The following is a 22,850-nucleotide window of genomic DNA, read 5'->3' on the forward strand; positions in this document are numbered from 1 at the left end:
TCCAAGCCTGCCAGCCTCTTCCCCTTTGGGGCGGGACTTCCTGTTTCTAGAGCTGTTTCTATCTGCCCGGTTCAGCACAACAGAGCCAGTAGGTTTCCACTGGGCTCAGCAGTGTCTAGATCTTGTGTGGGCTAACGTGATAGTGTGCATTGCTGAGGAGAAACATCCCCAGGAACCCAAAACAGACCATAGGTCAGCCCCTAGAAGACGACCTTGGGCTCCTAGTCCACCCCGGAGGGCTAGTTGTATCTTCTGCCATCCGGATATGGGGTCAGCCACCCCTTCTCTACCCTTTCAGGCACTGAGTGGACCACAGGAAATCAGGAGACAGGTTAAAAACAGAAGCGCGACCGTTTCTTTATTAAATTATACAAAAAGGGGAGGGGGGCAGCTTCGGGGCTTGACCCCAACCCCGGCCCCACCCCGGCCTGGCGCTGTCTGAGAGGGAATCTGAGGGAGACCCAGGGATCAGGCAGGAGAGAGAAGGGCAGGTTGAGAGGCTGGGGGTGCAGAGGGTAAGGACAGGCTTTGCAAGGGGCTGGGACAGATGGGCTGGTGAGGGAGGCAGGGAAGAACCAGGAATGCAAGGGAGCAAGTGAGGGCCGGCTGGGGAGCTCAGGTGAGGCGGATCAGGAGCTGGACCTATGGCAGTGAGGGTGGAGGAGCAGTGTCTGGAGAGATGGAAATGAGGCTGGGTGGAAGGACAAGGGTCACAGCTCTGGGGCAGGGCCAGAGCAGGGAGCCAGGAGAAGGGGGCCTGTATGTGTGTGTTCCTGCCCCACCTCCAGGACCTGAGGGGCCTCCCATCCCCAAGCCCACAGGCAGGGGCTCATGCCGACGCCCCATTTTCTGTCTTCTGCCTCTTGGGATCTGCTTCATCCTGTGGAAAGGATAAGAGTTGAGGTTGCTGTACAAAGGGGACCTCCCCCTCTTCCTGCTGGCCCTGCTCCAGCCCCTGCCTGTGCCACAAGGACCTGGGTCCGACTCCAAAGGGCCCTGCTATGTTCTTGACAGTCCCTCGGGTCCCAACCCAGTCAAACCTCCTCTTCAGCAGTTCTCTTTCGCACTGGGCCTTCATCCTCCTCCTCTTCTTCTTCCTCATCTGAAGAGCCAGAAACAAGTCAATGGGGAAGATGGGCGGCTCCGGGCACAGACCCACAACCAATCCATAGTTCCCCTCAGCCTGACTTCTGGTCTTCAACTGCTCCCTGCCTCTGCTCCTATGAGCCTTAGCTTTTCCAGCCCAGCTTCCCCTGCCCCTCCCTACCTTCTTCATCTCCTTCATCATCATCTTCTCCATCCTCAGCAGTTTCTTCTTCTTCCTCCTCAGCTCCATTCTCCTCCTCCTGTGGGTACCAAGACAAGGAGAGTGGTTAGGCTGGCAGTGTGGCCACCCACTGGGTGATAAAAAAGACTCAGGGTAGGGAAAGAATGAGGGGGGAATCAAGAGAAAGGCAGGACCCCCCACACCCCCAGGAAGGCAAAAGAAGGTAGGAAGGACGTTGGGACAAAGTGGGACCATCTTCTGCCTGCGGTCTCCACACCTCCACTACTTCTTTCTTCCGTTCTTTCCGGCCAGCTTTCTCCTCCACTTTCTCCTTCTTTTCCTTCAGGTCCTGCAAGGCAGAAGGCCACCTTTCAGCACTAAGGGTGCACAACCTTGAGTCCCCCCCAGTCTGTTTCTCAAACTCTGCAGCTAGGTCAAAGGTGTTGAGTGAAAAGTGGCCACAGTTTAAGGCAAAACACAAGTCCTCAGGGCCGTAATTGGCTGGTACCAGACTTTCTTCCCCAAGACCCAAGGGGAGCTGGAAAACGGGGAAGGGGAGTAACTGAAGCTCCCACCCTGTCAAGTTCTTCCAGACCTCTCCTGGCTTAAGAGTTGAGCTCCACAAAGCAAATCCCCATCTGCTGGCAGCTTCGACGCTCCACCCCCTTCACCCTCTCTGCCTGCCCTGCTCTGCCTTTTGTCTTCCTCAGGGGCCTTTGCCTAAGTACTCTCTCCCCTGGGCACCCTCCCAGCGTCCTCTTCAGCTTCTGAGGTCTTTGTTTCCCTGTCTGTGTCTCCCTAATCCTTCCGTTCCTACTTGGCCAAGCAGCACAGGGGTGTGAAGATCACCCTAGCATGTTTCCACATCGGTTCCTATCCCCAACGGGACAGTTTCGGTGTCCCCTCCTCTCCACCTTCATGGGCTATGCACTGGGATGGGTGAGTAGAAGTGGCCATTTTCAGTGGGCATAAAGGGAAAGTCTGGTAAAAGAAAGACACAGGAAGGAGCCAGCACAGCGAAGTCTGTGCCCGAATGGGAAGGTGGGTGTTACCTATAGAGAGCCTCCCCCCCACTGTCCTCCCCTTCATCCTGAGATCCCAGCAGGTGCCCCGACAGAGGGAACTGCTCCGGTGGGTAAGCCCCTCTGGACAGAGGAGCCTTCCTATCCCATGCAGACTCTGCTTTTCCCCCATCACACTCCTTGGCAGGTACACGTTCTCCTATGATCTTATCTCATGTTAGTATGCAACTCTAGGGTGCAGGATCCCAAGTGGGTCGGAGTTTTCACAAGTAGATCGTCCCAGAAGGACGTGTCCTTTCTTGAACAAGACTGGGGTAGAAGAGGGACTTGGTGCCAAATGACCGGCCTGGGGACACTCGGCTCTCTTCTCCCTCTAGGAGAGCAGAGCACAAGAACGCTTGGCCCTCTGGCTCCAGGCAGGTTCCTTCTTCATTCTGCTTTGCTGTCATTTCTGTCACATGGTGGATCTGGCACTTGTTCTACCAGGTGAGCTTTCCCTTACATCCTGGGCCAGGCAGGGACTAAGTCAGCATAGCTTGTGTCAGGCCCTGGCCTGAGTTTCCCATCGGGGTTGAGGGAGGGGTGAGGGGAAGGGAGACTTCCAGAGACCAAAGTCCACAGGACTGGCCCCTCTGCTCCCGGGTCCTGTCCTTCTGGTCACTGTCCTCCCATGATCTCTTTTCCAGGAGGGTATGAGACCTGCCGCCAGTGTTGAGCAGCTCTCTGACCTCTACACGGGTACACAAGCTCAGACAGGCTAACACCAACTCTACAGGGGAGCGCCCACGCGCTCTAGAGACACATGGCCCAATGTTTGGGCATTCTGGCACACTCTCACAGGACCACAGTGTAGCCAGCCACTCGGCATTCACAAAGCGGCCTCATGCCTCCGGAACATCTCAGTCTCCACATGCACACATGTAACTGACACGGGCAGTCCCACACACTCGCTGGATCTCAGACATACAAAGACGCCTACTCAGTGAAGTCACATGCCACCGCACAACCCACCGGAGGGCTACACAGGCACACCTTGTCAAATCTCACATGTCCCCTCTCCCACTGCCTTTCATGCTATTAGATCCCCCGCTTCCACTTGAGCCTCCAGAACTATACTGCCTCCCCCCCCCCCCAAAAAAAGAGACAAGGCTCCCAGCCCCCAAGCTTGGCCGCATTAATTTCCCTAAGCGACACTCCGCAGTATCCCTGGGGAAATTAGAGGAAGGCTGGAAGAGAGACAAGGGTAAAGGGATGAGGCCGGGAAAGGTAGCTGCTGAGAGCAAAGACAGCTTGACGTATGGTCAGGTGATGCTGAGCTTCGGCTTTTTCGAAGGCTATTCTCTCCACCTTTTTGATTTTTAGGGATTCGACATGAGGGGAGGCAATAAAGAGAAAACTGGAAGTCGGTGGTGGAGGGAGAACGAATGAGGATGGGCAGAAAAGAGGGTGCAGGAGAGGCGCAGCCCTCCGGGGACGAGCACAGACGGTCCGGCCGCGAGGGGAGGGGCCGAGGAGTAGCCTCCCCCGAGAGTCCTGTTTACACTTGAGGATCCCAAACCGCTTAGCGGAGGAAAGGTGAGGTCATACTGTTAAGAGACCTGGAGCCGCGGCATGGACACCGGGCCCGGGAGGCGGGACCCGCTCTCCGACGGGAGGGCGGACCGGGCCGCGGCGGGGCACGAGAGGGGTGGGGTGGCGGGGCCGGGCGGCGAGGCCCGAGCCAACGCGCGCTGGGCCGCTAGAGGGCGCTGGTAGGCGCCGAGCGCGGTAGGCAGCGCCGGGCTCCGAGCGGGGGGAGGGCGCAGCGGGGTCCGTGGGGACCCGGCGCCAGGGCCGCTCGGGGCCGTCGGGGGCGACCGGGCGAGAACGACCGCGCCGATCCCGGGGCCGCTGGGGTTCCGGGCCGCCGCCGCCCCTGCCCGTACCTTGGCGCTCAGCTCGGCCGCTGCCTCCACGCTCTTCTCCGACATGGTGCCGGGGCCGGGGCTGGCGGGGAGCCGGGATCCCGGGGCCGAGGCGGAGGGGCCCTGGACGGCGGAGGGTGGCCGCGGCCGGAACTTGGCGCGGTGGCGACGGCGACAGTGGCAGCGACGGCCGCTCGGCAAGCAGGCTCGCTGCAAGAGGCGGCAGAGGCGCGCGGGGTGGGGCGGGGGTAGGTCCCGAGCTAGACCCGCAGAGCTGCAGCCGTCCGGAGGGCGGGCGGGAGGGTGATGCGGGCGGTGGCCGGCGCGCTCCGGTCGCGGTCGCTCGGTCTTGCTAGCCGCCCCCGCACCAGCAGAGCTGCCGCCGACCAGCCGCTGCCGCCCCCGGCAAGGGAACCCGCTTTTAAGGCGGCGCTGCCCGACGGGAGGGGCTTCCCAGGGGTGGGGCAGGCGGGAGCGGGGAGGAGAGGAGAGGGGAGGGGGATGAAAGAGGAGGGTGGAGAGGTGGGGATAGGAGGATGAAAGCGAAGGGCGGGAGAGCGAGCGGGGCGGGAGGAAGGACAAGACCGGGAGGGGGCATTGGAGAGACTGACGGCTCGGGAGAGAGCGGAGTGGGGCGAGGAGGTGGGAAGGGGTGGGGTTCTAGCGGGGAGACACCGCTCCAATTGCCAGCCTACTACTGCCTGCGAAGCTGGAGTCTGACTCCTGGGGGCGTACTGGAGAGGTGGCCAGACTCCTGCTGACCTCCTCGAAGCCCTGAAATTTTACTAAAGGGCGGGTGAAATTTTACTAAAGGGCGGGGGAGGGGGCATAATGTAGGGGGGGGGGAGGCGCAGATGGAAAAGCTGGGCAGGTATTTGAGAAACCAAAAGCGGAAAGAAGGGGAACAAGGCTGCCGAGCCACTTCCATTTCTCGCTCTTGTCCGCTTTCTCTAGGTGGCCTTGAGGAGCAAAGGGCAAATGCAAAGGACAGCCCGGACCTTTCATAGGTTGGACCTGACTTTTGTGGTCCTTGGCGGGTTTCTTCCCGTCTGTTTCCTTGATCTGAGGGGAGCCAGAGGCATCTGATCTCTACTGCCTCTTTCTCTGTCTTCTTACCTGTCACATGTCTCATCTCACTTTTATTTGCCTGGTCCTTCTGTTTCATTCTTACTGACCAAGACCCCTCCCTTACAACCAACCATCTACACCTCATTCCTTCTGCCGCGTGCGTGCGTTTCTCTAGACAACACCGTTGTCTTGCCTGACTCAGTCACCTGCCCCTGTACACTTAGCTGATTACCAAATCTCCTTTCTATCCTCCTCGCTTTGCTTTTCTCTCTCCTCTGCTGCCCTTTTCCCCAGCCTTTCTGTCTTCTCACGGCCTCCTTTGCAAACACCTGGAGTTTCCGCCACACCCTAGGGCTCGCGTCTTCAGCTCCTCACCCCTAGGTTCAGCAGCAGTGGATCATTTTGAGAACCCTGGGATCTCAGAAGGGGGCGGCAGGGGCTGGGATGTGGATTCGAGGTCGGAAAGGTGGATGTAGCAGAGGGCCGGGCTTTGGGAAAAGATTGTCTTTGGTGTGTGTGGGGGCACCCGTTCTTATCTGTTATCATTCCTCTTCACCTTTCCAAATCATTTTCATTAATAAAGACATTTTTGACCAGTTGACCTATTCCAGCACTTGGGAGGCTGAGGCAGTAGGATTGCCATTAGTTTGGTAGCATCCAGGGCAACACAGTGAGACATATTGTTGTGCCCCCCAAAAAAAATTTAGAAAAGAAAGAAGCCATCGTTGATCTCCATCGCCATCATTAGCATGTGGGTGAGCCACCACACACATGCACACACACACACACACACACACACACCATCTTTTGGTCCCTGGTACACACCTCCTGGCTTCTCTGACTATTCAGTTTCTCCGTCTTGGTCTCATAAATCGTGGGAGCCCCACCCTGGTTTTTCCTGGCAGGAATCGGTACACCTTTTCTCTGATACCTTTCCATTTCCCCTTTTCAATGTGCTTCTCAGATTTCAGTGAGTGATGTCTTTAGCAACCTCTCACCATATTCCATCTCTGTATCCTCTCTGGCTTCATTTATTTCCCCCTCCAACCCCCCCCCCCCCCCGCCCGCCCCGTCTCGCTCCCTCCGGGTTGGTCTCTTTACTCCACCTCCAGCCCCGCCTGCTGTCTCGGACACCCTGCTGGGCTCCTACCCTGTTGCCCTGGTAACCGCCCTCAACTCCGGTCACCTCCACTCCCCTCCCCCTCCCTCCAATCACCGCCACCAACAACCTCCATCCACCTTCTCCTATTTTTCCTGAGAACCAATGGAAACCCTGTTGCCAGGTGGAATGCTCATTTGAATCAGCCAATCCAGGAGCCTAACTGCTTGCCCTGCCTTATAAGGGGATGTGAGGAGGGCCACTCCCCCAACTCCAGCCCAACAGGGGACGAACCCCTCCACTGTCGTTTCTCTCCAGCCTAGGAAAGAGATGTGGGACCCTCTAGTTCACCTTCACATAAAGGGCCTACTTTCCCATTTCTCTAAATGGGGCCGCCAGAGTTACTGGGAGGTGTGGGACGGACCATGGGGAGTGGGCTGGACTGTGGGCTGGGCCTCAAGCCTGGGGGTGGGAATGAGGTGTGATTAGGGAAGGGGAGGCGGAGGGAGCCAGGGAGCCGGGAATTTTGCCCAGGGAGGGGTGTCTGGGAGCGGAGGCAGCTGCAGTGGAAAATTCCAGGGAGATGGCGAGGCAGAGAATGGGAATCCTGCCCCAAGGCCCAAAGGACTGCATGGCCATCTAAAAGAGCCAGGACATTAGGGTCTGCCGGGACTTGGGGGAATGCTACAGGGTGATAGGGCCGCATCTAAAGACACTCCTACGTGGAGGAAGCTCCCTCGTCTTTTCCTATCTGGTTAGACCACAGATCAGACTCCTAAAGTTTGGCTTTATGGAAACAGCTGGGAAGCTTAGGGTGAATTTGGAGGGGATGGGATATTGAGAACCCACCAGGACGGGCCTTTATGGTCTGTCGCTGTGCCCTGGGTCAGTAGCATTAAGTGCCAACACTTGCTCCATTCAGTAGAAGTACTTCTGAGGTTTGTGGAGGCCTGCCTATTCCTAGAACTGTTACTCTACAGTCCAATTGAGAAATTTCCCACGAGTTGAAGGGGGGGGGGGGGGGGACCTGTACTTACACATTTTCTGGAAGTGGGAAAAAGGAGAGGCCAGGTGAGAAGAAAAGACCAGAGCCCCTGGAAGCCGTGGCATCTGGCTGAGTTCCTAGAAGTTGGTCTTGCTACCAACTGTGGAAGGTGTTCCTTTCTAATTGCTTCAAACTCATTCTTAGTGAAGTCTTTAGCTTCCTGGTGTGTGTGTGTGTGTGTGTGTGTTTGTGTTAGTGCAGCTTCCTGTTGTGTGTGTGTATGTGTGTGTTTGTGTTAGTGCAGCTTCCTGTTGTGTGTGTTTGTGTTAGTGCAGCTTTCTGGTGTGTGTGTGTATATATATGTGTGTGTTTGTGTTAGTGCAGCTTCCTGTTGTGTGTGTTTGTGTTAGTGCAGCTTTCTGGTGTGTGTGTGTATATATGTATGTGTGTGTTTGTGTTAGTGCAGCTTCCTGTTGTGTGTGTGTGTGTATGTGTGTGTGTTTGTGTTAGTGCAGCTTCCTGGTGTGTGTGTGTGTGTATGTGTGTGTGTGTTTGTGTTAGTGAAGCTTCCTGGTGTGTATGTATTCTTAGTGAAGTCTCCAGCTTCCTGGTGTGTGTGTGTATGTATGTGTGTGTGTTTTAGTGCAGCTTCCTGATGTGTGTGTTTTTAGTGAAGTCTCCAGCTTCCTGGTGTGTGTGTGTGTATGTGTGTGTGTGTGTGTGTGTTAGTGCAGCTTCATGGGGTGTTTGTAGTGGATGTCAGTGTGTATGTTTATCTCAGGTGAGTGCTAAGAAAACCTATCACTGAGGATAGAAGACAGAAGTTGGGCCATCTCCCTCACCCTAAATTAAATCCTTATTTCACTCCCAGTGACCTCTTTTTTATTCCCTGTTTTTCCTTTATATTAATTTTTTTTAACTCCAAATAAGGAGAGTGGAGAGAGAAGTTAGCCAAGCTTTTTATATAAATTTTTTTATTACATTTGCTGTGTGTGTGTGCTTGAGCAGAAATCAGAACACAGCCGTGAGAATTGTTTTTCTCCTTCCGCCGGTGGATCCTGGGGATCAAACTCAGATCGGTCTTGGTGGACAAGTGACTTTTCCATCTTTCCGGCTTTTCTTTTTCCATGGCAGGGGAGACTGTGTGGTAGTGGGAGCAAGAGGCAGCAGCCTTCGTTACGTTCACAGACAGGAGGGAACAGGGCACACTTATACTCACTGCATTTATGTTAGCTTGTTTTCGAGACAGGGTTTCTCTGTGTAGCCCTGTCTGTCCTGGAACTCACTCTATAGACCAGGCTGGTCTCCAGCCGGAGCTCCACAGCTGTGTCCGCTTCTGTCTCCAGCTCGGAGCTCCTCATCCACATCTGCGTCTGTGTCCTGAGCGTTGGGATTAAAGGTGTGCTCCATCACCGTCCAGCACGTCGTCCTTTTATTTTTATTGTATATGTGTGGATGTTTCGCCAGCATGCGTGTCTGCACTGCTTGTGTTCCTCGTTCCCCAGAGGAGGCCAGATGAGGGTGTGTGAAACCCTGCAACTGGAGTGTGAGCCTCAGTGTGGGTGCTGGGAATCAAACCAGGTCCTCAGGAAGAGCAGTAAGTGCTCTTAACAGCTGAGCTACCTCTCTAGTGGCTTCCCACAACCCCATTACCCCCATTCGTCCCCCCCTTTTTTGGGGGGGGGATGTTTTGAGACAAGGTTTCTCTGTAGCTTTGGAGCCTGTTCTGGAACTAGCTCTTGTAGACCAGGCTGGCCTCCAACTCACAGAGATCCGTCTGCCTCTGCCTCCCGAGTGCTGGGATTAAGGTGTGTGCCGCCACCACCACCCAGCATGTCCTGGAACTTCTTATGTAGACCTAGCTGGCCTCAGACAAAGAACTTCCTGCTGCTGCCCTCCCGGTGCTGAAATTGTGTGTATGCTAAAGGCATGTTCAGGTGCCCTTGGAGTTCTGAAGAGGACTTGGATTTCCGGAAGCTGGAGCTACTGGCGTTGAGAGCAACTGGACCTGGGTGCTGAGAACTGAACTTGGGCCTTCTGGCTAGAACTGCAAATGCTTTGAACCCTCGAGCCATCTCTCCAGGCCCCTCACTTTCTCCTTTTTATTCAGCCAAGAACTCCAGCCCATAGAATGTCTGAGTCTTTTGTCGGCAGCAGAGTGTGTGTGTGTGTGTGTGTGTGTGTGTGTGTGTGTGTGTATATATATATATATATATATATATATATACATACATACATATGGGGGGCATGGAGCCACAAGACTGTAATTCCCATGCTTGAGAAGTGGAGGCAGGAGGATCAGTAGTTAAAGGTTTATCTTACATACAGAGTTGGAGGTGAAGCCAGGCTGGGCTATGTAAGATTCTGTGCCAACAGACAAGCAAACGAGAAGAAAAAAGTAGCTTTCACAAAGCAGGACATGGTAACACAGCTCTGTGATCTCAGTGGTCTGGAGCCTGAGGCAGGAGGAGTGAGTGCCTCAAATTCAGTCTGCATAGTGAGTTCCATGCCAGCTCTGGCGAGAACCCATCTAAAGAAAAGTGATCAAAAAAAAAAAAATCACTTGCCGGGCGGTGGTGGCGCACGCCTTTAATCCCAGCACTCAGGAAGCAGAGGCAGGCGGATCTCTGTGAGTTCGAGGCCAGCCTGGGCTACAAGAGCTAGTTCCAGGACAGGAACCAAAAACTATGGAGAAACCCTGTCTTGAAAATAAAAAAAAAAAAAAAAAGAAATCACCCGGGGGTTGGTCTAAATCATGCATGTTTGGTTTTTTAAGTTGTTTATTTATTTCTATTTTATGTGCATTGGTGTTTTGCCCTGGGAAGTTTCAGGTAACCTGATGGATTTCCAGACAGTTGTGAGTTGCCATGGGAGCTGAGCCTGGGTACTATGGAAGATCAGTCAGTGCTCTTAACCACTGAGCCATCTCTCCAGCCTCCATGGAATCATGTCCGTTTCTTTCAGTTTTCTCTCTCCACTATATTCCACAGTCCCTAACAGCTACTAAGAGGTCAATTAAAATTTGATGAAGTATAAGAGTTATGTTTTTCTCTCGATTTGCTAAGAATAGAATCTGAGACCTCATGCTTCAGGAGCTGTGCCACCCACGTATATCCCCGGCTGTTTATTTATTTTTTTATTTTAGTTTTTTTTCGAGACAGGGTTTCTCTGTGGCTTTGGAGCTTGTCCTGGAACTAGCTCTTGTAGACCAGGCTGGCCTCGAACTCCCAGAGATCCGCCTGCCTCTGCCTCCCGAGTGCTGGGATTAAAGGCGTGCGCCACCACCGCCCGGCTCCCCGGCTGTTTATATGTTTTTTTTTTTTTTTGAGACAGTCTCTTGTACCCCAGACTCTTTTCCTCCTGATTACAGCAGGGATTATAGAACGTACCACCAAGACCATTTTTATACAGCACTGGGAACCGAACCCAGGACTCACACATGCTAGTATGTGTGACGAGTGTTCTACTAGCTGAACCATATCACCATGCTGCTTCTGCTTCTTTGAAGCAGGTTTTCACGTGTAGCCTAGACTGTCCTTGAACTTTCTATGTAGCCAGATTCCCTCTATTTAGGCTGGCCTTGTCCTAGGAGAATTTTAGTGCTTTTACATGCCTTCCCGAACTTTCTCCTTGGTGAAGTATCGGTTTCACCATTGTACTTCTTCAGAACCTTTGGCTGGCTTTCATTTTGAGGCAGGGTCTAGCTACGTAGACCAGGCTGGCCTCAAACTTGTATTTATTCTTCTGCTTCAGCTTCCTGAACGCTGGGGTTACGGCGTGTGCCACCAAGCCTCGCTCTTTAGTCGGCTGACTTTTCTCACTCTGCCCCCTCCTTCATTTGTGCTCCTAGAGGCACTGACTCTGGTCCAGCGCTGCTGTTATCTCAAATTCTCCCTCATATTTACTCTTCAAAATGCCTTTTTAGACTGTCAGAAAAATCTGTAAAAAAAAAAAAGATAAGATTTAGCTGGGCGGTGGGGACGCACACCTTTGATCTCAGCAGAGGAGGCAGAGGCAGGTGGATCTCTGTGAGTTTGAGGCCAGCCTGGTCTACAGAGTGAGCTCCAGGATAGCCAGGACTGTACACAGTCCTGTACACAGAGAAACCCTGTCTCAAAGAGAGAGAGAGAGAGAACATTTATAGGTGCTTCCCAACAAAGAAAGAAAGAAAGAAAGAGAGAGAGAGAGAGAAAGAAAGAAAGAAAGCATTTATAGGTGCTTCCCAACTCTGCATTTAAATAGTGTTATACCTGGAACACGGGCTTTATGCATAGCAGGCACGTGCTCTACCCTTGACCTACACTGCCAGACCTGGGAGACGTCATCTGTTCTTTTCAATACAATAGACACATGATTACTTAACGCTTGGAAATATGGCTAGCTCATGGGCCGGAGATGTTATAATCTCATGCATGAAGTCCTGAGTTGAGTACTTGGTACTCATAAACTAGGTGTGGTAGCCCCCCACATAATCCTAGTCCTTGAGAGGTGGGGTAAAGAGGATCAGAAACTCAGGTTCTCTTTAGGGAGTTCGTGGTCAGTTTAAGACCCCATTTCTCCAAACAGTAATAAGTAAGAATGGCAAGTTTCACAAGAAAGTGAATCCTTTTTAAGATTTTATTATGTATACAGTATTCTGGCCAGAAGAGGGCACCAGATCTCATTACAGATGGTTGTGAGCCACCATGTAGTTGCTGGGAATTGAACTCAGGACCTTTGGAAGAGCAGCCAGTGCTCTTAACTACTGAGCCATCTCTCCAGCCCAATAAAGTGAGTTATTTAAGTTTGCTATTTGTTTTTGCTCTGTAGAAAGTCAGACTTAGGGCCTAGTACATGCTAATCAAGGCTCATACCACTGAGCTACACCATCAGCCCACTTAAATAGCCGTATGTGCCTAGCGGCTACCGTATCAGACACTACAATCTTAGATCTCTATTTTAAGCTCCCTCCTTAAAAAAAAAAATTCCCCTTTAAATTATGTGTGTCTCTGTGTGAGTATGTGCGTAGAAGTAGAGGTGTCAGCAGAGGGGCCGGTCTCCTGGAGCTGGAGTGACAATTCTCTGAGAGCCCAGTATGTGGTCTCAACCACTGAGCCACCTATCCAGCCCTCCCCCCCTTTTTATTTTGAGCTGTGCTGGGGATTGAACCCAGGACTCTGCACATGCTAATCACATGCCTCACTACTGGCCTACCACCCAGCCTGCAGCTGCAGCCTGCTTCCTTGCCCACATCCAGCTCCTGCGATTTGTAATTAGAATGGTCAGAAAGCAGCTCTGGCTGCTGTGTTCCCGTTCACACTGGCCACTACTGCATACAGGCGATTGCTGCGTGCTCTCTTGGGTGTGTGTTTAGAGTTTTCACGCATTACACCGACTGTGGCTTATCTAGGGACCAGTAAAGAAAACAATGAAAGGCTCAGGTAAATGAGACAGACTTCCTTGGCCTAGAAGCTGGAGACAGAGAAAGAGTAGCGAGGACGAGACAGGGAGACTTAATGGACTTATGTTATGCTCCCTAGGCTGCTGCATCAGGGACGTCTGCTCCCGTCCTGCTACCAACCACAAAACTCAAAATTCTGGTGACTCCAGAGTCTCTAGCACTGGCTTTATTCCTGAGGTCCAGACTGACAAATTTAGCTTCTCCTCTTCCCGGGTGCTCCTCGGGACCCCAAAGTATCAAGAGTCCGACAGAAGTCTCCCATGTTTCCTCTCTTGGTGGGTGGGACTTCCCTCTGCGCAAGCGTCCACCAAAGGGGCTACACTATACCTCAGTTTTCCATTCCTAGCTTGTTCCGTGCTGCTTCTTATCTCCACACCCACCCGTCCCTGCTCAGGGGCTCAACACCAACGGAAGTTAAGCTTAAGCACCTCCTGATTGTCAATAATGAGTTAAGGAGGTGTGTATCCTCACACCTACCTCGGTTTCCCTATTTCCATAGCGGCTGTATTGTACAAGATCAAAAAAAAAAAAAAAAAACAGTTTCCAGGAATGTGTAAACGGCCTTTCGATTTAAAATACAAACAGGCTGTTGTAATTTCCCTATTCCCAACGTTGCTCCGCCCTCACCCTGTTCAAATATCCAACTGTCCTGGGGTGTTTCCAGATGTGTGACCTCATAACCAAAGAGGGCCCCTTCCCCGGCCCAGCTCTACCCTCTCAAGGTTTTCCTGACTGACTCCAGCCAGACGATCCGTGGATGGAGGAGGCACATTCAGTCCTTGTCCCTGCAGCCTTGTCCCCTGAAGAAGCTGCATGCCCTCCTGAGTCACATCATCTATGGGGAAACGCCAGTGAATGACAAACTCCTGCCCTTCATTGATCGGACAGAGAAGAGAGAGGGAGGTAGACGGAGGGAGGGAGAGAGGGAGGGGAGAAGGGGGAAGAAGACAGGGAGGCGAGGAAAAAAGGCAGACGGACGTAACTGCTAGTTGCTTGTAAAATTATATCCCTTCAATTCCTAGAGAGCTGCCTATGTATGTCACCAGGCATGCTGAACATGAGCTTTCACAGCGCCTCCTTTAGTCTCACCCGCTCGTGTGTGTGTGTGTGTGTGTGTGTGTGTGTGTGTGGCTGAGGATCCAAGACCTGGCCTTGTGTGCACACTGCAAGCTCTCTGATACTGAACTACATCCCAAGCCCAACTCGAGACCTTTGGGGCCAGGAGAAACAAACAAACAAATCTAGATTTCAGGCTGTGCCTAGTAGAAGTGAAGCTGTAATTTGTAAACATGCCTAGGAGAAGAAACACACTCATTTAAAAGCTAAATATTTGAGAGCGCTTGCTGCTCTCGCAAAGGACCCAGGTTTAGTTCCCAGTGTCCACATAGTGGCTTACAACCATCCGTAACTTCAGATCCAGGGGATCCTGACCCTCTCTTCTGACTTCTGCATGCCCTCAGCAAGCATAGACACACATGCGAGCAAAACACTCATCTCTGATACATATGAAATAACGTGAAATAAGATCTCTCAATGTAGTCTCAGCTGTCCTGGAACTCCTGTGTAGATCAGGCTGGCCTTGGACTCAAAGAGATCCTCCTCCCTGCCTCCCAAGTGCTAGGATTAAGGGTGTGCACCACCATGCCTGGCCTAAATAAATCTTAAACTAAAATCCTGTAGAGCCAGTGATATGGCTCAGCAGGTTGAGTTGCCACCAAGCCTGGCGCTCTTGAGTGTGATTTCCTGGAGCCCACATGGTGGAAGAAGAGAACTAACTCCTCCAAGTTGTCCTCTGACCTCCACATGCATGTCACGATATATGCGCCCCACACACGAATGAATATAATCAAAGATTTTAATAAAAATAAAATCATGCAAAGACAGGGCATAGCCCCACATGCCTAGAATCCCACCACTTAGTTGGTGAAGATAGGAGAATCAGGACTTTCATACGCTAAGTTTCGGGTCAGCCTGGGTTACACAATGAGGCTGTCCCAAATACAAAACAGGGCTGTGGACTTAGCTCAATGGAGAGGCACTTTCTGCCATATGCAAGATCCTGGGTTTATGCCTGGATTCACCATACACAACACACACACGAACACACACACACTTGAACACACACACACGCAAAGGTAAAAATGGATGGTATCAGATTCTTTTTTTTTTTTTTTTGGTTTTGGTTTTTTCGAGACAGGGTTTCTCTGTGGTTTTGGAGACTGTCCTGGAACTAGCTCTTGTAGACCAGGCTGGTCTCGAACTCACAGAGATCCGCCTGCCTCTGCCTCCCAAGTGCTGGGATTAAAGGCGTGCGCCACCACCGCCCGGCTGGTATCAGATTTTTTTTTTAAATATTTATTTATTTATTTATTTTGTATATAATATTCTATCTGTGTGTATGCCTACATGTAGGCCAGTAGAAGGCACCAGACCTCATTACAGATGGTTGTGAGCCACCATGTGGTTGCTGGGAATTGAACTCAGGACCTTTGGAAGAGCAGGCAATGCTCTTAACCGCTGAGCCATCTCTCCAGCCCCTGGTATCAGATTCTTAAAATGTTCTGCTTGGCTTTTATCTTTTTTGACAACATCTTACATAGGACTTGCTATGTATCCAGCTGGGATTACAGACGTATACCCAACATTCCTAATGACGTTCTTACAGTCTGAGAGACCGGAGAGAAAGGGCTCCAGACGCCTAAAGGCAGGAGACAAAGATATCAAATAATAGAAAAAGAAAGATGGAGATAGATGCCAGGTAGTGGTGGTGTGCACCTTTAATCCTGGCACTTGGGAGGCAGAGGCAGGCGGATCTCTGAGTTCAAGGACGGCCTGGTCTACAGAGCGAGTTCCAGGACACCCAGTACTATTACATAGAGAAACCCTGTCTCAAAACAAGCAAAAACAGAAAGAAAGAAAGAAAGAAAGAAAGAAAGATGGAGATCTAACTGGTCACGGTGGCATGCAACTGGAATCCTTGCAGCCATGAAGTTCAAGTGCTCCCAGTCAGGGCTATAGAGCAAAATCCTGTCTCAAAACAAACACAACTCACAGCAAGGAGCCTAAGAGACTCTACACATCAAGGTGGCAGGCAGAAACCATCTTACTTAACTTTGTGTTTAATACACTCTCCTAGCACGGGACAAGCGCATTAAATACCGGTTGGTTGGTCAGGCAGTGAAGAACTTGCTTCGATGGCCGTTCCAGAGCCACACGGTGAGACCCTGTCCTAGAGGGGGACTTGCTTCGAAAGGAGACCACAGCAAAGAGAGCTTATGTGGCATCTTTTTATTTAAGTCGAGGTGGCAGAACATTCGTTAAAGTAACTTTAAAAAAAAAATAATCAAATTTATTTTTATTTTTGCATATGAGTATTTTGCCTATATGTTTGTATGTATGCATACCATGCGTGTTCCACAGAGGCCAGAAGAGGGCATTGCATAGCCCGGAACTGGAGTTTTACTGGTGGTTGTTGAGTCAAAACGTGGGTCCTGGGAATTGTACTAGGTGTCTGCAAGAGCAGTAACTGCTCTTTTTGAGATATAAGGTATATATGTGTGTCGGAATGCCAGGTGTGTGAGCACCCTTGGAGGCCTGGAGAGGGTGTGCAATCCTGTGGAGTGGGAACTCTGCGACCATGCTGAGTTCTTCTGCAGTAGCAGCAAACACTGTTTTTGTTGGTTTTTGAGACAGGATCTCTGTGTAGCCTTGGCTATCCTGGAACTCTCTCTGTAGACCAGGCTGGCCTTGAACTCACAGATCAATTAAAAACAAATTTTCTTCTATTCTTTGGTTTCGCTTTTCCAATCTGCCAGCATACCTTAATGATATCCCTGTTCCTCCTGAGAACCCTATCTTTTCCACTTAGTAATGATCAAATGGAAAGAAATTGCTCCCAATCGTTTCCTGAATAACCATGGACCCTTCCCCCGCAGGGAATTGTTGGAGAATAAACCTTTCTCTTTGGACCAGGTTCCACACGGTACCAATGTGGGCTGGCAGCCAGAGTAAAGAAGAGTTTTGAATTCGGATCTCTGTGGGTCAAAGTCTACCTAAAACGGTTCAGATCCTCTGACCCAAAGGGAGGGCTCTGCGGCTCAGGCTCAGGAAGACTCTGTGCAGGACAATTAGTATGTCAAAATATCAGTCTTTGGCGTCAGGCCTCTTGGGCTTACTTTGTAGCTCCGCCCCTGGGTGATTCTGCTTAATTTAACTTTCCATTCCTTTATTCTTCTAAACTTCAGTCTCTTGACCTACCTACCTGCTTAGAGAAAAGAAAGTTTTGGAGACATTAAGAGCTAGAGAAAACGGGCTGGACTGTAGCGTACCGGCAGAGCACATGCTTGGCACGCACGAGGCCCTAGGTTGGATCCCTGAGCACCAAAACAACAACAAAAACGCCACAACAAAAAAAAAAAAAAAACACAGACTTCTGGACTATGGCGATTGCTCAGGCTCGCCCTTCCCAGACAGGTCGAGGGGTTCAGAAGCCTAAGCCGACACCGTGTCCTAGGGCGCTGAAGTTCCAGGCTGGCCCCGGAGCGCCCTCTGGCGGCCAGTCCCCCAACCTGGATTCCCTTTTCCTGAACTAGACCTGAGCTAAACTGTCACCTCCTCCTTCTCCTCCGCGTCACTGCGAGGACCCCGCCCGCCGGAGCGTCTCTCCAGAGGCCTGGCCCCCGCACTCCCCGGTTAAGCACCCCTCCTCCAGTGTGTTTAAAGGTCCCCACGGGGATCCGCCCCACCGGTCGCCCACAGACGGCCTCACCGCCCCCCAGAAGGTGCGGCACACCCTGCCCCCACGCTGCGTTTAGCCCGTCCCTCCCGATCCGCTCCGCCCTCCCCCACCTTCGCCCGAGCCTCTTCCTGTCCCTGGATCCCACCCCCCAGCCAGCTTAATGAGGCCTCCCTTCCCCCGCACACCCCCTCCCCCGCCCCAGAGGACCCGCCCTCCCGGGCTCCGTCGCGCGCGCCGCCCGCCCCCTCTCATGCCGGTGGGCGGGGCTCCCGCGGCCCGCCCCGGGGGCTGCCCGCCGTGACGTCACTTCCGTCCTGGTCTGGCCGAGGTTCGGCTCCGCGGGCCGAGGGCGGGGGTACGGAGGTGGCAGCTGAGGCCGGAGGCGGTGCGGGAGGCGAGAAGCTCCCGCGCGGACCAATCCCTGCGTCCCGGGCCGCGACCCTGCTCCTGCAGCGCCCTGAGAAGAGGCCGGCCGGATGGGCCGCTGAGCCCGAGTCGGGGACCGGTGAGGCTGGGGCGCCGCGGCCTGCGCGGTTTGCAGGGTGGCGAGCCCCGGAGCGGACCTCCCTCTCCGGCTCGCCCGGCGGGAGGCATGGGCTGGGGTAGTCGCCGACCGGCTCGGTGGACAGTGAGGCCGGCCGGGCAGGTCTGGCAGAGGCCGGCGCCTGCAGAAGGCGGAGTAGCTGGGGTCATTAATGGGGCGGCGGGCCGCCGTTCGGGATTCTCGTCGAGCCTGGCGTCGGAGGAGGAGCTGACCATGGCTCGGGGAAGAGGATGGCGGGCGGGGGTGGGGGGGCAACACCGAGAGCCTTGGGAAAAATTCCATGACCCGCGAGATGGGCTTGGGGAGCCGCTCGCTCTCAGGACTAAGAGGTGGTATGGCCCAGCAGCCGAAGGGTCTCCCTGGAGTTTGGGGGGCTCAGTGACAGTGTGTGTAAGAGACAGCTTTAAGAGTAGCCACCCTGAGCCGGTGTGCAGAAACCCGGGCGCCTGCAAGGAACTCAGCCTCCGTGTCTTCGCAGCGTGGAGCCCCCTGGAGCTGAGATCAGGATGTTCCGCTTCATGAGGGACGTGGAGCCTGACGATCCCATGTTCCTGATGTGAGAATTCCTTCCCCCGAGTGCTGAACACTCACCCCACTCCCTGCTTCAGGTCTGAGCAGTTCAGACAGACCTCCGGGTTCCCGTCTGGAACCGGTTCGAACTAGCTGGATACCCAGCCGCAGCTCTCAATTAGAGGGAAGTTGGCATCTGTGCCACTGTGTGCCCCTGACTGGTTTGGGGGAGCCGGGGAAGGCTGGGTGTTGACAGCTTGGTCTTTTGGCCATCTATAGTGTATGCTTGCTCCACAGGGACCCCTTCGCCATTCACCGCCAGCACATGAGCCGCATGTTGTCAGGTGGCTTTGGCTATAGCCCCTTTCTTAGCATCACAGATGGTAACATGCCAGCAACCAGGCCCGCCAGCCGCAGGATGCAGGTAACAGTTGGAACAGACAGGAGATGCAGGGTGCTTATTAAAGCATGCTGCTGTTCTTGTCCTGCAACCAGCAAAGGAAATGACCGGTGTGGGAGGCTGAGGAGTGGGGTCAGGAGTCTGGGGAAGGGGACTTGTGGCTCCTTTTGAGGGAAGGATGAGGAGGAAGTGGGGGACACGGCCTTGCTTGCTGTTTAAAGCAGAACGTTGTTCTAACTTGTGTTCCTCTTGTGTTCATGTAGGCTGGGGCTGTCTCTCCCTTTGGGATGTTGGGAATGGTGAGTCCTTATGTTCCTGTTCCTCTGTATCTCAGTCACATACTACAGTCTTAGACGTTTCCAAATGTGTCCCCTCTGGGGTAGTCTCAGGGATGGACTCAAAATATTCTCTTTGGAGAGTTGACACATTCAGAGCCCATTGGGTTTAAATCTTGGAGCTAGGGCTGGAGAGATGGTCGAGTCAAGAGCACCTGGTTGCTCTTCCAGACGACCAGGGTTCAATTCCCAGCACTCCATGGCAGCTCACAGCTGTCTTATCTCCGGTCCCAGGGAATCCAATGGCATCTTCTGTCCCCTACCATGCATTGCATGAATGTAGTGCACAGATACACTTGCAGGAAACCACCCATACATGTAAAAATAATAAAATGTTCACACACACGCAAAGGAATCTGCAGGGTGGTGGTGGCACACGCCTTTAATCTCAGCACTCAGGAGGCAGAGACAGGCGGATTTCCGTGAGTTCAAGGCAGCCTGATCTACCAAGTGAGTTCCAGGACAGGCTCCAGAGCTTCAGAAAAAAGCCCTGTCTCAAAAAAACCAAAAAGCAAAAAAAAACCTCATGGAGCGAGATAATCCTGGCTCCTGGGTGTTCTTAGCCACGGGAAATGCAACTGTGCAGCATTCTCTTAAGGAGAAGATGCATCCGAAGGGCCAGGGAATAGAGTTTGGGACACTTTCACGATTCTGTGTTAGAATGTTAAAGGTTTTAAATCATTGATTTGGGTTCACTTCCCCAAAGATAAGGAAACAAGCAGAGAAGGATCATAGCAGCCACAGAGCCTGAGGAGGGGGCCAGCCCTTTATGGAGGAGGTTGAGTATTCTGACTAGGTATATAGGAGAGAAAGGGCCTGGAGTCAGAGCTGGGTGGCCGTTCCAAAACAGCATCACCACATCTACTTTGCTTTTCTGACTGTCTTCTCTCCCCTCAGTCTGGTGGCTTCATGGACATGTTTGGGATGATGAACGACATGATTGGGAACATGGTATGACTCTTGCTCCCTTGTCTTCCTGGGCCTCAGTGGCAGCCACTGTCCCTGGCATCCTTTGAGGCAGGAGGGAGAGAAGTACACTAGTGAAGAGGCTGGGGTGGATGAGCCAATACAGCCAGAGCCCCGAGGTCCTGGGTCTGCTCTCATCCCTGTGCAAGGTTAAGTATGTTTAGTGTGGAGCAGTGAAGAATTGGGCAAGTTATGATTCTCATGTTCTCACATAGTTTAAGAAGGATGTGGCAAGAACAAGGCAGCAGAAGGGAGCTCCCTTCTGCAGAGTAGCTCCCCCTCATCAGCCTGACACTCCCCTTTCTTCCTCAGGAACACATGGCCGCGGGAGGCAACTGCCAGACCTTTTCTTCCTCCACCGTCATCTCCTACTCCAACACTGGGGACGGAGCCCCGAAAGTTTACCAGGAGACATCTGAGATGCGCTCTGCCCCAGGCGGGGTGAGTGAGGAACTCCCCTATCTCACAGGAAGTAGGGTTGAGTGGCATCCACAGAAACCCTGATATCTCTTTTCAGGAGTGGGTTGGGGTGGTGTAGCTGGGGCTTTGGGTGGGGAGTTAAATGTGCCGTGTCCACCTCATCCCAGATCCGGGAGACAAGGAGGACTGTCCGGGACTCAGACAGTGGTCTGGAGCAGATGTCCATCGGCCATCACATTCGGGACAGGGCTCACATCCTCCAGCGCTCCCGAAATCACCGCACAGGGGACCAGGAAGAACGGCAGGACTACATCAACCTGGACGAAAGTGAGTCTAGTTCCTGTGGGCTGTCTCTCCACCCCGCAGGTATCTCTCAGGCAGAGTTGTGAGTGAGCCCTATGCTTAGGCCTTGTTGCCAGCTTCAGGGTTGAGTCAGGTGTTGCTAAGGAGGAGGCAGATGCTGTGACTGAAGTCAGGTGTTGATGGTGTCGTGCCGTTCCGTACCTGGATCAGTGATTTTTCTTTTTCCAGCCTTTACTTCATCTCTCTCAGTTTAGTGTGGTTTCGTTAAGTTGCTGTGGTGCCTATAACTCCTGCAGTCTTTGTCCAGTGGTTGTGCCAAAATGACTCCCTACCCCTGTTCTCACATGTGTGATCTCCGCCTTTGCCCCGATTTCTGATGTTGGAAGGCTGTGGCTCACAGCCCCTCCATGCCTGCGCTGTGTCTGCCTTAGGTGAGGCCGCGGCCTTTGATGATGAATGGCGAAGGGAGACGTCCCGATTCAGACAGCAGCGTCCTCTGGAGTTTCGAAGGCATGAGGCGTCTGCGGGTGGAGGACGAAGGGGCGAGGGGCCTCCCCGCCTGGCTATCCAGGGACCCGAGGACTCCCCCTCCCGACAGTCCCGCCGCTATGACTGGTGAAGGCCCCAGGCTCTCAGTCTCTCTTGTAAGTGCCTGAGAGGGAGGAATGGAAGGGTGACTGACCTGAGTGCCTTCTGGGCTTCCAGCTAGTCATGCCTTGGGTAGAGTAGCTCAGCTGTCATGGGAAGAGAAACTGGTTCTCTGAGTGTCTGGAAGAGTAGCTCCGACCCCAGGCTTCTGTGTCTTTTCTCCCTCTGACAGGCTCATCTTTTCTTCCTCAGGTACAGGCTGAGAGGCTGAGAGATCATCCCGTGAAATAACGTTGTCCTTCCCAACTTCATCCCAATTTAATATTAAATTAACAGGCAAGCTGGCCCCCACCTCTCCCTGGGGGTCTCAGGGAGAACCTTTTACTGCCCCCACCTCCTTTTTCCGTCTTTTCTCCCCTCACTATGATGACCCCACCCATCTTGACTCCACTAACTTGAGTTTTCATTTTACTGCTCCATCTCCAAGCCGCCTCATCTTCCTTGAGCCCCTGCCACACATTGAAGGTTTTGGGGTGCAAGCTCTGGGTTTAGGGATCATCATCCTTCAGCTCCCCTGGACCCTTGCCCACCTGCTCTTCAGAGCCCCACTGCAGATGCCATCGTCCTGTGAGGGCTGTGGAGGGAGCTGACTATTCCCGACTCTTCGTCCCTTCTCCCACCCCACATCACAAAAAGACACCTTCCTATACCCTTCTCTGCCTTTATAAAAATAAATGATTTGTGCAACTTGTAACTAGGTGTTTATGGAATAAAGGAGAATGAAAAGTAAGGTTCTGGCTGTACTTTAATCTTTTCCCTCAGCTCACCCTCCCGTGTCCCAGACACTTTCTTACCTTCCCTCTTGGCTCCACATGTGGCCCAGCTGTCTTAGGGTTTCTTTTGGAACACTGACCAAGGCAGCTTATAAAAGAAAGCATTTAATTGGGGGCTTACTCGCAGTTTCAAGGTGTGTCCATAACCATCATGGTGGGGATGGCATGATGGCATGGCAGGCGGGCAGGCATGGTGTAACAGAAGCTGAGCGCTCATCTGATCTGCAAGTAGGAGACTGAGCAACTGGGAAAGGCTGGGGCTTTTGAAAGCCACACACCTCCTAGTCCTTCCTGAACTCCATCCCAGCTGGGAACCAAACATCCGAATATATGAACCTGTGCTGGCCGTTCTCAGTCAAACCGCCACGGCTGTCACAGTGAACAGCTCCTGGGGAGCGGGGGCAAGAGGAAAAAAGGAACAGCCAAAC

General features: G+C 52.8%; 2 protein-coding genes across 2 annotated transcripts; one reads left to right on the top strand and one right to left on the bottom strand.

Moving 5' to 3' along the window:
• Positions 1 to 332: 332 nt before the first annotated feature.
• Ptms (parathymosin) lies at positions 333 to 13,282 on the bottom strand. Its single transcript, XM_041636071.1, has 6 exons — positions 13,263 to 13,282; positions 4,215 to 4,806; positions 1,545 to 1,616; positions 1,268 to 1,346; positions 1,041 to 1,102; positions 333 to 880 (listed from the first exon to the last, which is right to left on the bottom strand). Exons 1-6 carry the CDS (start codon positions 13,280 to 13,282, stop codon positions 830 to 832), a joined length of 876 nt encoding a protein of 291 aa, XP_041492005.1. The 3' UTR covers positions 333 to 829.
• A 4,536-nt stretch (positions 13,283 to 17,818) lies between these two features.
• Positions 17,819 to 22,379, top strand: Mlf2 (myeloid leukemia factor 2). Its single transcript, XM_041678583.1, has 9 exons — positions 17,819 to 18,028; positions 18,546 to 18,623; positions 18,875 to 19,001; positions 19,241 to 19,276; positions 20,210 to 20,263; positions 20,591 to 20,719; positions 20,866 to 21,025; positions 21,433 to 21,645; positions 21,842 to 22,379. The coding sequence occupies exons 2-8, from the start codon at positions 18,574 to 18,576 to the stop codon at positions 21,618 to 21,620; spliced, it is 744 nt and encodes a 247-aa protein (XP_041534517.1). The 5' UTR covers positions 17,819 to 18,028; positions 18,546 to 18,573; the 3' UTR covers positions 21,621 to 21,645; positions 21,842 to 22,379.
• The last annotated feature ends 471 nt before the right edge of the window (positions 22,380 to 22,850 follow it).

Source organism: Microtus oregoni, unplaced genomic scaffold (genome assembly GCF_018167655.1).
Source record: "Microtus oregoni isolate MIOR12 unplaced genomic scaffold, Mior012 000002F_ref0000024, whole genome shotgun sequence".
In the NCBI taxonomy this organism is placed as follows: domain Eukaryota; kingdom Metazoa; phylum Chordata; class Mammalia; order Rodentia; family Cricetidae; genus Microtus; species Microtus oregoni.